The sequence below is a fragment of the Nannobrachium achirus genome (genome assembly GCF_963921795.1).
Source record: "Nannobrachium achirus genome assembly, chromosome: 16".
Classification (NCBI taxonomy): Eukaryota; Metazoa; Chordata; class Actinopteri; order Myctophiformes; family Myctophidae; genus Nannobrachium; species Nannobrachium achirus.
This window is the reverse complement of record NC_137823.1, coordinates 37,634,130-37,647,124: the sequence shown is the minus strand read 5'-3', so window position 1 is coordinate 37,647,124 and position 12,995 is coordinate 37,634,130. Positions and strand designations below refer to the sequence as shown.

At 44.1% G+C, this 12,995-nt stretch overlaps 1 protein-coding gene across 1 annotated transcript in view; it reads right to left on the bottom strand.

Moving 5' to 3' along the window:
* Positions 1-12,995, bottom strand: part of col12a1b (collagen, type XII, alpha 1b) — a gene marked incomplete at its 5' end in the record, with an annotated part of 169,013 nt that overhangs the window by 71,131 nt on the left and 84,887 nt on the right. Inside the window, 11 exons of the mRNA XM_080745150.1 lie at positions 88-227; positions 646-775; positions 2,945-3,084; positions 4,020-4,149; positions 5,267-5,406; positions 8,805-8,934; positions 9,189-9,328; positions 9,955-10,084; positions 10,375-10,514; positions 11,598-11,727; positions 12,015-12,154. Of these exons, the coding sequence (XP_080601276.1) occupies positions 88-227; positions 646-775; positions 2,945-3,084; positions 4,020-4,149; positions 5,267-5,406; positions 8,805-8,934; positions 9,189-9,328; positions 9,955-10,084; positions 10,375-10,514; positions 11,598-11,727; positions 12,015-12,154 (1,490 nt within the window). The remainder of the gene's footprint in view (positions 1-87; positions 228-645; positions 776-2,944; positions 3,085-4,019; positions 4,150-5,266; positions 5,407-8,804; positions 8,935-9,188; positions 9,329-9,954; positions 10,085-10,374; positions 10,515-11,597; positions 11,728-12,014; positions 12,155-12,995) is intronic.

The following is a 12,995-nucleotide window of genomic DNA, read 5'->3' as shown; positions in this document are numbered from 1 at the left end:
TTGCTACTGTACAATGACGCTTCACAACAGTACACCCTGAAACAGTGAAAAGGGGAGGCGCGGGTTGCTTGGAGAGAAGGTGCTTACCACATCCTGCTCCCCTCCAGCAGCTGGTACCCAGATCACGATGTACTCGCGCACGTTCCCCTCCGCCGGGTCCCAGCGCACGTTTAGGGTGCTAGTGGTGGGATCTGTGACCTGCAGGTTCCTGGCAAAACCCAGGGGCTCTGAGCACAAAGGAGTAGAACGTCAATGACAAAGGAGGAGCAGGAGGAGAAGAAGTAAGAAGTAAAAGAAGTAGAAGAAGAAGGAGAAGACAAAACTGGGATACTTTAGAGACAGGAATACTTTTTTGGTCAGTCAGTCCTTGGAGCTCAGTGTTGTCACACAGCTGTTGTCTAGCCATGGATTACTGGCATCCGGGGAGCAATTTGTTCCAATGTCTTACACGAGAACGGAGGGGGTGGGGGGATGGGGAAGATAACTGGTTTTAATCAAATGTTTCCATTAAGTCAGATTCAAAACTCAGCCTAATATTATCAATATTCTTTCTTTCTTTTCCACTTTTTTTCTTTAAGGGAAAAACATTAAGTCTGTTGTTTGTTAGTCACTGGCGTATGCAAGGTGTCGAGAAATTCCACGTACTTGTCTTTTCCTTGTCAGTCAGGCTGGCTCCATCCCCCTCTGCATAGACAGGGACCACAGTGACCGTGTAAAAGGTTTCTGGAAGAAGTTTCTCCAGCACCGTTTTAGTCGTGCTCTCCGAGACTTGCTCCTAAAAGAAACAAAAACAGAAAGGGCGAGAAGAGAAGGTGAATTGGACGCTCCCATAACTATACTTTAAAATCCTCAGTGTTAATTTAACTCTGACTGTAAACATCTATACTATAATTTTGCGAATGTCTGAGTGAGTGTCTGTCTGTCTGTCTGTCTGTCTGTCTGTCTGAAACAGCGTTTCTCCTCAGTGGCTGAAGCAATTGATCTGAAATCGCATCACCATTAGCATATGAACACACCTGATATAACTGTGAAGCCCGTTTGTCACTTTCACAAATCATATGCTGTATATTAGCATTTTTATGGTGTAGCTACTATCTATTCTGCATCTAGCATGAGGCACATCTATTCTGCATCTAGCATGAGGCAACATGTTTAACCAGCTCTGTGTGTGTGTGTGTGTGTGTGTGTGTGTGTGTGTGTGTGTGTGTGTGTGTGTGTGTGTGTGTGTGTGTGTGTGTGTGTGTGTGTGTGTGTGTGTGTGTGTGTGTGCAGGCAGGCGGGTGTGTGTGCAGGCGGGTGGGCGGGCGGGCTGGGGGGGGGGGGGGGGGGGGGGAACAGTATCTCTGTAGCCATTAAACGAAACAAGTTTCTTACATTGATGCTCCTACATCATGCAAGCACCAGTTAAAGTTACTTTCCATCCCTCATATACTGTATGCACAGTGCACATCCCATAACCCACACACTGCACATCATTTTGGAGCTCATATCTTTGAACGGGTAAGGGCTAGTTATTATGTAACCACCAAATGGACACTTACATTTGTACTCTCTCAGAGTTACAAATTGTTTAATTAACACTTAACTGTGTATATACACCTGACAGCAGGGTGCACACGTGTTTAGAAGCAACAGGTCTGATCCCCTGAGTTAAACTCTGAGATGTCCTTGAGCAAGACAGTAAACCTAAAATAAATCTTCCTCAGATGGTTACCGTGAGTAGAAATTGCAAACTTCACTATACAATATACAATATACTGTAACTAATAGATCTGCAGTAGTTGGAGGAGGTCTCCCTACTCTTCAAATTGTGAAATTTAGACCCCGCTGTCGGGGTAGGACACCTACAGTACTGGTTGACAAGTAGCCCTGCCGGATGCTCATAAGTCCAATATTCATCCTGGCCAAAAAGCGTATTCCCTCTGAGTGGGAAACCCTGGTTTCGTGGGTGCGAGACCCTGGTGTTAAAGTACCAATTAGCTCTCTCCATCAGGAGAGGTCAAGTACATATACTGTAGAACAGGGGGTCACCTGGTAGTTCAAAGCACCATTTTATAACCAAAAGGTCCCAGGTTTGATTCTCGACGTCTGACTATGTGCCCAACTGGTGCTCTTGAGTTGTACAGGATGTGAAAAAGATATCATCTTCGAAAGACAGATGACACCTGATGAAGGCTATGGTAGCTGAAACATGTGGGACTTGTCATCCAAGCTTTCTTCACTCATGTAGCCAATTTCCCCTACATTATGTGCTTCTCTTATTCAAATGCCTCGGTAGATACAGCAGGAATGTGTCAGATTCCATCTTCGCGGTCTGACGCGCAAAAGAAAAATCCCTCCGCCTCCTTCTGGTCAAAACCTCTCCCGTTTATCTTGACGCGGCGGATGATTGAGAGTGAGAGGCAGTGGCATAGACCAGTGGGTGAGCGAGCCAACTCCAGGAAGGCTTTCATCCCGTGCCATAGATTCACACCAGCAGCCCAATGCAGCCGCCAGCGTGCGTTCTACATGGCTGTTCACACTGTGTTAACTTCCAACCAGCCTGAACCACTCCACGGACGCAATGGTGCTGACGGCAAACCCCTGGTTTCTCTAATCAAGTTTTACACACACACACACACACGCTTGCGCGCATGCTAATGCTCGCTCACTACAATTTCAGCTTCTCAAGTCAAGCTTGTGAAAGCAAAATCCCTGCAATGATGGGATTTGTTTTTCTAAGGAGAGGTGGTGCTATTGTTTGGAGGTATTATTACGCTGTCACCAAGTGTGACTTCACAACGTGCAGCGATGAGAGTCACTTTGTTTGTTTTTATTCTTTCGATGGGAGATGTAGGTATTATTATTGTATGATCTAGTATTCTCAGATCAGTTCCCTTTTATCTCACCTGCACAATATCCTGAGCACAGCTGCCAAATTGAATTGAAATGCAGAGCTCCTTACCACAATCTCCATTCCTCCATCAGTGGGAACATAGATGACCTTGTAACCCTGTACATTTCCATCGGCTGGTTCCCAGGTCACTTTCAGAGTGGTGAAGGTCGGGTCGGTCACCTGTAGGTTTCTTGCTCCACCCAAAGGCACTGTGAGAGAGAAAACAAGCATCATTATAAAGTATGTAATTGATTCCTAACGTTAATATACATCAGTGGTTCTCAACCTTTTCAGGCCGCGACCATAATCATATGGGGACCCCCCAAAATAATTTGGGGACCCCTCTGGGGGTCCCGACCCACAGGTAGAGAACCACTAATATACACAATAAAATCCTCAGTGTTAATTCAGTTACTTCTATTGTAAATAAATATATTCTTTTCTTTCCTTTTTTTCTGTTTTTTTCTGACGATATCTACTGCATAGTACTGTGTTTTATCCGTCATTCAATGTGATATGAGATACATAACGGTTTCCTGTGTAAATAAGCCGAAAAGCTTACTAGGATCTCCTTTTAGTTGACCTTGTACCAGTGAACTATGAAACTGCAAACCTCTAATAAAGTCTTCAATCAATCAATCAATCAATCAATCAATCAATTAAACAATCAATCAATCAAACTCATGTAACACAAAGTGCACAAATGCAATATTTGTACACTACAAACTCAGTTAAATTAACATTCAAAATGTTCTAAGCGGCCATCAGAAGATCAGTGGCCCTCAGCTCGCCCAGCAACAATAGCAAAAGAGATAATATAAAAAAAAGAACAATACAGTACAAAGTCATAATAATATAATGCAATTTAATGAATAGTAATATGGCATGCTCAAGATAAAGTCCCCTGAGGAGTCATTTAAACAGCAGTGGGGGTGAGGTGGTCGTTTAGTCTGGTATTGTAATAGTTTGATACTGCAAATGGATTTTAGATTTTTATGACAATATTTCAAAGCATGCACAATGTATCTAGAATATATAAAAATGTATTTGTTTTCACGTAATTACGGAAAATAATGAACGTTTCCACAAAATATATATTTATTTTGAGACAAAGGTGTATACAGTATGTTCCCATGTGACTTACATGTCTTTCCGTTCTCGGACTGGCGTTTGCCCTCTCTGGCGGGGTAGACGGGCTGCACTGACACCGTGTATGGAGTGTCGGGTTTCAGGTTCCTGAGGACAACGGTATGGGTGTCTGCAGGGACTTGTTCCTATTCAGACAGGGTTGTAAAAATAGTTGGTTTGAGTCAGTGGAGCTCAGCTCGGGTCGTGGGGGGCCCCAGAGTGCGCTAATTTATGATTTGGCGAAAAATATGTTGCAGGCTTGACACTTTTCCGCCGAAGCGTAAATTACGCTCAATGCTGGGTGTTACTCTTAGCCGTCTAATGAAGGACACATTTTTGATTTCGACACCTGGCTGTATTAATGGTCTGCAGGAATGGAACTGAGACCACATGTGAAATATCAGATGACAGATGAAGGACAGGAGAAGGATCAAATACTTTTTTCTTCTTTCTTTTTTACAGTCATAAGGTGACTGGGACATGTGGAAAGAATAGTGTGCAAAATTGGTAATGTGTTGCAGTATTTTGTACACCAAACTACTAGCATGTCTCCTACAGGACACAAAGCCACCCATTGAAACTGGGAGAGCATCCGTGTCATTTCATTTTAGATTTTAGCGTTGGCTAATCAAAGAAATAGCAGATATACAAGCTCACAGCGCTGCACAAGTGACGCGCTGTGAGCTTGTGCATCTGCTATTTTTCTAAATATTTGAAAAAATCTTGAAAGTGACAGAACTACTGATTTAGAAGGCATTCATAGAATCAGCCTCGGGTATTAAAAGCAGCTCTCATTGGAAGCATTTGTGTAACTGATACAGGGTTCATCGCCATGTTGGCTTGTGGTGGACATTTTTGTTGCCACGGACATACAAAATGAGGAGACAATAATATTACCACAAACACATAAAGACATAGCCCTGAATGACCATAACAGGTCTGTAACACTGAGAGCGTACAAATACTGTAGACCCACATGGATTTGGTTCCATTTGCACACACTCAGTGTTATGGGGGTCCTTGCAAATGACATATTTGAGAACCACTAGTACTAGTGAACTCCTAATATGTCATAGTGTCTGTCATAGTAAATAAGTAGTAAGTGTCATACATATCCTGAAGAAAACCTGGATTGGGAAAATAAGACAATTATAATGTTGTGTAAAAAAGAAAATCTAGAATTTGCCACGGACAAAACCAAGTCTTGCCGTGTACGGTTGATGACCCCTGCATTGATAGCAGTGCATCCATCCATGTACACACCATTTCCTCTGGGCCTCCGGCCACCGGGACGTAGTAGACCTTGTACTGGCGAACGGCTCCTTCAGCAGCGTCCCAGTGCACGGTGAGCGAGGTCATGGTGGGGTCCGTCACTCTCAGGTTCTTGGCTCCTCCCAACGGCCCTGGTTCAAGACATTTCAGTTGCTCAGAGATATCAGTGGGCGGGGGCAGCTTAACGCCCCAATTCACACCAGCACTGGTGTCGTATGGTAGAACCATACAATCTAATAATTTCCATTAACCCTTTCAGTGCCCAGAATCACCACTAGAGGGCGCCCAATGGCCATAGAATCCACCATAGACATACGCTGTATGCACAAGCCGTGCGCAGCCATGACGCGCCTGAACACTTTCCTTTGTGCATGAACAGGAACAGGATGAAGTTAGCTTGAAGTTAGCTATTGGCTACCAAGCATTTTAGAAGCCCTATTTTCGGCGATTTAGCCGTGATTAAACCTTGCACACCTCATGGATATGCATGGAACAGAGAAAATGAGCTCTAAAGATCCTGGATTGCATTGGAGTGGATGGCAAATATCGGCGGCGCGACGCTCTCGCGGGCCGTGTAAACAGATGACGGCCGGCGGCCCGGCTCGAAAATTTAGCCCGTGCTTCGGTAAGGCCTCTGGAATTTTTTTTTTTTTTTTTAAAAGCCGAACTAGTTAATAAGGTCCAATCTATCCCGAACTAGTTCGGGATAGGCACAATAAGAGTTAAAATAATAATAATAATAATAATAACCAAAAATAACCAAAAAAGGTCACAACATTCCTTGTATGGGCCGTTCTGTGCGTGAGGTCAGTTACTTTATGTGTATTAGCCAGTGATGGGCAAGCTACTTGGAAAATGTAGTAAGCTAAGCTACAAGCTACCCTTGATGAAATATAGCTTAAGCTACAACGAAGCTACCCACAGAAAATGTAGCAAAGCAAGCTACAAGCTACACGGAAAAAGTAGCTAACTACTACAAAGCTACTTTTTTTTTTTTTTTTAATCAACTTCATGATCAAGTACAACTTTCCACCAAACAAATAGGCAGGCAAAAAATGCTCAGTTCGGTTGATTATTATAAAACTGGAAACAAGCCCTTATGTCTGGCTTTTTGTGTCATCCTTTAATTTACTTTTTTTAATTTACTTTACGTACACATTAAATGTGTACCTTTTCAGGCTGTGACCCCCCCAAAAATCCTTTTTGAACTGGGGACCCCACCCTGACAATCAATTGGAATTAGGAGTTGAGGCATTACATTTAGTTTCACTCTGTTCCACCGATAAATGTTGTGAAAATAGCAGATCTACAAGCTCACGTTTGGAGCTTGTAGATCTGCCATTTTCACAATGTGTGCCTCTTTTACTATAGTCAATTTGACGATAACTTTTGATGTAGTTTTGGTCTTTTATTTATATTTGTTTAGGGGTCTTCAACGTTTTCAGGCCGGGGACCCCCAAACTGATGGGAAGATGGAGCAGGGACCCCCTACCCTACCACCTCGTAGGGTGGGGGGGTCGGGGCTACGACATATTTTTTATTTTAAATATGTACAAGTTACAGCGAGCAGGGTGGGCCGTACCACTACCATTTCTAAACATACTACTTATTAACTGAGAACCAATGTCAATAATATCAACAATCTGTCAATTGCATAGTAATCATGTATTCAAGCTATTCAAAATGGATAGAATCATGATTATTTTTTTAACATAAATGTAAAAAAACAAAAACATTTTTTGAAATCTTTTTTTTTTAAGCAATAATTTCGCGGACCCCCTGCAGTACCTCCGCGGACCCCCTAGGGGTCGCGGACCCCCTGTTGAAGACCCCACTTTAGGTATTAAAAATGTCTAAAAGGTCCTTAAATTGCCACTTCACTGTCATTAGTTAGCCGTGGACAAAAGAGTGCACTGCAGTGACTTGTGTGCTCACTGTTTTGTCGAAACAGTTGATTAGCTGCAGCCAGCGGTGGAAATGTACTTGAGTACTTTTACTTTTATTTGTACTTCAAGTAGCTTATTTTTAAAAGCATGTACCGGTATGCACTCTTGAATACATACGTTTATTTAAAAGCAAGTACTTTTTTTACTCTTACTTGTAACATTTTGACTGAGTTTACTGTGGATTGGAGTGTGACCAGGAGTACTCTGTACTCTTACTCAAGTACTTCGAGTACTGTCCATCTCTGGCTGAAGCCTGATTTATGCTCCGCCCCCGGAGATCTACAAGCTCACAATGTTGGCATTTGCAACGCGATGTGAGCTTGTATGTCAGTTGTTCTCAGTCTCACTTCTCACACGTTCCCTGAACATGGTGCGGGCATGCAGAGGTGGGACGTTCGCGAACGAGTTGAATCTTTTGAACGGCTCTTTGAAGTGAACGATGGGATCCGGTTCGCGCAGTAGAGAGTGCGTAGTAGAGAGCGCATATAGTGAGACAGATCGTTGGCTCGGTCTCACTTCAAAGAGCCATACATCCCTCTAGATGCGGGCTGAAGTGTCAGTCGCTGTCGTACTCAACACAGTGAAGTGAAAGCATGCAGCGCTGTGCAGAACAACATGTTTGGGGATCTGTTGGGAATTATTTTCCTCACAAACGTTATTTAGCAGTCAAATTTCGCCGGGATAGTAACGTGTAGCGTTTGTTGCACGCTACGTCACTACTGGAGTCTAAAAATAGCTCCGCTACGCTACAGCTACGCTGGTTCAAAAGGAGCTGCGCTACCGTGACGCTACTGAGAAATGTAGTTAAGCTATGTAGCGCCGCTACTTGTAGCTCGCTACTGCCCATCACTGGTATTAGCACGGATATCCATACATGGAGATCTGTGCTAATCCGTACTAATAGAGACAGAGTGAAATGTAGGAGTGGTTTGCACCGCTCGAGAAATTGTGCGAAGAAGTGACTTTGCACAACTCAAACAGGACACATGTGCATACTGTATCTCCTTGTATGGGAACAGCTGTGGCGATGTCGGTCTCTGCGTACTTTCTATGATGTTAGTCTCGTGTGACGTTAGTCTCGTACTACGGACATAGGGACATAGGGACATAGGGACCTACACACAAAGCCAGACGTAGGAGTTTAAGTAGTGAAAATAGCAGATCTACAAGCTCAAAATGTGTTCCGTAAGGCCAAATTGTGAGCTTGTACAATAGATATGCTATTTTCCCAGACAAACATCAAATTTTTTGGGGGTCTTGTCTTGAGCTAAAAAGTTTGGAAACCACTAACTAGTCTATGGTGAGCGCTGCCTAGGAGGCAAAGCCAGCAAAAAGAGGTGTAGCAAAGTTGAGAAAAGTTCCAACTTTTCAGCTGCCACCGTGCAGTAGGACAGAGAGGCAGCCAACCAAAAGCTCATTGTGGTTGAAAATAAGGGTGAACTAGGTGACATAAGCCTTTACACACACCCATGTAGTGGAAAAATGCAGTGATAGAAATCGCTACCGCTGCTGGTGTGAATTCGGCATTAGAGCACAACATGAAAAGTGGTGTGTCATTAAGGAGCTTAGTGAGGATGTCTTACTTGTCTTTCCATTCTCAGCCATCTTCTTTCCGTCTCCCTCGGCGTAGACCGGTATCAGTGAGACCGTGTACAGCGTGTCAGGCTTTAGATTTCGCAGCACAGTGTTGGTGGTGGAGCCCGACACTGTGTCCTGAATACAGACGTTTGAATTGTGTTCATAAAATCTAACCAGGAGCTTAAAATGCATTAAAACGCAATGATCATGTAACTTTGACAAAAGATTATGCACATTGATATAGCAGCGTGTTGGATTACTGAACCTATCTAAAGTCATTGATTGTCATACTGTATTGAAAGGAGTCCAGTGGCTTTCTACAACATGCTTTGTAAAATAGTTGGAAGTAAAGGGTATGCGAGTCGTCGTCAGTGTAATGAACATCCTACCGTGCTCTCAGCTCCTCCAGCGGCAGGCACATACACCACTTTGTACTCCTTCACCTTCCCCTCGGCGGGTTCCCAGCGCACGTTAAGAGTGCTCATGGTGGGGTTCAACACCTGCAGGTTCTTCACTCCGCCCAGAGGCTCTGATGGCACACGGCAAAACACCAGAGAAATGAAGGTCACCATTTCAAATCCCAAAATAGGAGGCACAACTAGTCAGCAATCTGTACAAATTGTCAGGATGAATGCAAAATTGGGCAGGTTGTGGATTTGAATATACACATTAGCTAGGATAATGTATGTGATTAATGACAATAGCTCTCCCTCCCCAAAACAACAACAGTTAAAGCACCCTTTAGCAAGGCCCTTAAGCGGTTGGGTACCGTAAGACAACCTTGAACCTTGTGTTGTGTACTGACAATAGCCAATATACAATCTCACAAAGCATCACAGTGCGATGCGCTGTGAGCTAGATTGGCACATTTCTCAAAGACAAGGGATGAGGTATGAGGGGTGCACTGGGAGAAGGGTGCTGAAGATGGAGCTACCGGGCAAGAGGAGAAGAGGAAGTGAGGGGGTTTGTGGATTTGGTGAGAGAGGACATGCAGCCAGGTGGCTGCAGTGACCGTGGAAGACAGAGAACAGAAACAGATCGAAACCGATGATCTGCTGTGGGAACTCCGATGGGAATTAGCCGAAAGAAGACTTTCATAATGAGGCAGCATTTGGAGTTTTGTAATTTGGGAGTTGATGAGTGAGCCAGTCTTACTTGTCTTTCCATTCTCAGACATCTTCTTGCCATCTCCCTCGGCGTAGACCGGCACCACTGAGACCGTGTAGAGCGTGTCGGGTTGAAGGCCTTGCAGCACAGTGTTATTGATGGACTCTGACACTTGTTCCTGATTATTGTAACAACAGAGGACACGTATAAGGGACTGCAGAGGCGCCCTTGAGCAATCCATTTAAATCCAAACTGTTTGAAGGACCTCCTTTGGTGAATTGTAGAAGACTAGTGAATTAGAGAAGACTCTGGTTGTACAGCACGTTGTTCTCTGCTGCAAGGGCGTACTGTAGGTTCAGATTTCACGATTGGGAAACGCTATGAATTTCTGCACATTCATTGAGAAAGTACAGCGTTTTACTCTGCACACAGTATTTGTGTCTCAAGTTAAGCTGATAGTGTTCCTACCATTCCCTCAGCTCCTCCAGCTGCAGGCACATACAGCACTTTGTACCCCTTCACCTTCCCTTCGGCGGGCTCCCAGCGCACATCAAGAGTGCTCATGGTGGGGTTCGACACCTGCAGGTTCTTCGCTCCACCCAGAGGCTCTGGTGGCACACGGCAAAACACTCGAGAAATTAAGGCCACCGTTTCAAATCCCACAATACAACTGGTCTGCACAAATCGCCAGGATGAATGCAAAATTGGTCAGGTTGTCTTGAGAAGTTTGTGGGTTTGAATGTACACATTAGCTGGGATAATGTATGGGTTGAAGTAAATGTCAATACTTCTCCCTCTCTTGAGCAAGGCACTTAAGCCTGAGTTATAACTGATTTGGCACTGTGTTGTGCACTGAAAATAAGTAATGTACAAAAAGCATCGCAGTGTAATGCGTTGTGAGCTAGATCGGCAAATGTCAGTGCGTGACAACAGCCCAAACTAGAAAGGAGCAATTCAGAGACATTCCTGGTGTGGTTGCCTATATATTGTGATGTCACGTAAAGCCTGACCAATCCTGTTTGATTGGACATTACATTGTCCAATCAAAAAAGGGACAGAAAAAGTACATTGAAATCAATGGACTTTTTGGGAGGTTTGGGGTTACTCGATGAAATAATAAAGCTGAAAAAGAACTATTGTCTGGTTGCCCTGTAGACGACCACCCTAATGGGACATTAGCCTATTGCAGTGGAGCTTCCCAAAGGACATCGGCAGAAGACTGATTGTTTGTGACTAATGTATGTTTAGTATGTGATGTTGCCTTTATACTTAGTGCTTGTTACTTTTGTAATAAGACAGGAGGCAGAGCTAGTGGTGTCAGAATTTACGATTCTCATTAGGAGTGACAAGGATTTGGGGATAAAACTAGAGAGGCGAGGTTGAGATGGTTTGGACATGTGTACACAAGGGATGAGGGGTATACTGGGAGAGGGGTGCTGAAGATGGAGCTACCGGGCAAGAGGAGAAGATGAAGGCCAAAGAGGAGGTTTATGGATTTGGTGAGAGAGGACATGCAGCCAGGTGGCTGCAGTGACCGTGGAAGACACAGAGAACAGAAGCAGATCAAAACAGATGATCTGCCATGGCAACTCCAATGGGAATTAGCCAGAAGAAGTAGAAGACTTTTGTAATAAGGCACAACTGTATTTGGAGTTCTGTCATTTGGGAGTTGATGAGTGAGCCAGTCTTACTTGTCTTTCCATTCTCAGACATCTTCTTGCCATCTCCCTCGTCGTAGACCGGCACCAGTGAGACTGTGTAGAGCGTGCCGGGTTGAAGGCCTTGCAGCACAGTGTTAGTGGTGGACCCTGACACTTGTTCCTGATTATTGTAACAACAGAGGACACGTATAAGGGACTGCAGAGGCGCCCTTGAGCAATCCATTTAAATCCAAACTGTTCAAAGGGACTGTGATGAATTGTAGAAGACTAGTGAATTAGAGAAGACTCTAGCTGTACAGTACGTTGTTCTCTTCTGCAAGGGTGTATTGTAGGTTCAGATTTCACGATTGGGAAACGCTATGAATTTCTCCACATTAATTGAGAAAGTACAGCGTTTTACTGTGCTCACAGTATTTGTGTCTAAAGTTAAGCTGATAGTGTTCCTACCATTCCCTCAGCTCCTCCAGCTGCAGGCACATACAGCACTTTGTACCCCTTCACCTTCCCTTCGGCGGGCTCCCAGCGCACATCAAGAGTGCTCATGGTGGGGTTCAACACCTGCAGGTTCTTCCCTCCACCCAGAGGCTCTGATGGCACACGGCAAAACACTCGAGAAATTAAGGCCACGGATTCAAATCCCACAATACAACTGGTCTGCACAAATCGCCAGGATGAATGCAAAATTGGTCAGGTTGTCTTGAGAAGTTTGTGGGTTTGAATTTACACATTAGCTGGGATAATGTATGGGTTGAAGTAAATGACAATAGCTCTCCCTCTCTTGAGCAAGGCACTTAAGCCTGAGTTATAACCGATTTGGCACTGTGTTGTGCACTGAAAATAAGTAATGTACAAAAAGCATCGCAGTGTAACGCGTTGTGAGCTTAGATCGGCAAATGTCAGTGCGTGACAACAGCCCAAACTAAAAAGGGGCAATTCAGAGAAATTCCAGGTGTGGTTACCTATACAGTATATTGTGACATCACGTGAAGCCTGACCAATCCTGTTTGATTGGACATTACATTGTCCAATCAGAAAAGGGACAGAAAAAGTACATTGAAAACAATGGACTTTTTGGGAGGTCTGGGGTTACTCCAGATGAAATAATAAAGCTGGACAAGAAACTATAGTCTGGTTGCCCTGTAGGTGACCACCATAGTGGGGCATTAGCCTATTGCAGTGGAGCTTCCCAAAGGACATTGGCAGAAGACTGATTGTTTGTGACTAATGTATATTTAGTATGTGATGTACTTAGTGTTTGTTACTTTTGTAATAAGACAGGAGGCGGAGCTAGTGGTGTCAGAATGTATGATTCTCATTAGGAGTGACAAGGATTAGGGGATAAAACTAGAGAGGCGAGGTTGAGATGGTTTGGACATGTGTACACAAGGGATGAGGGGTATACTGGGAGAAGGATGCTGAAGATGAAGC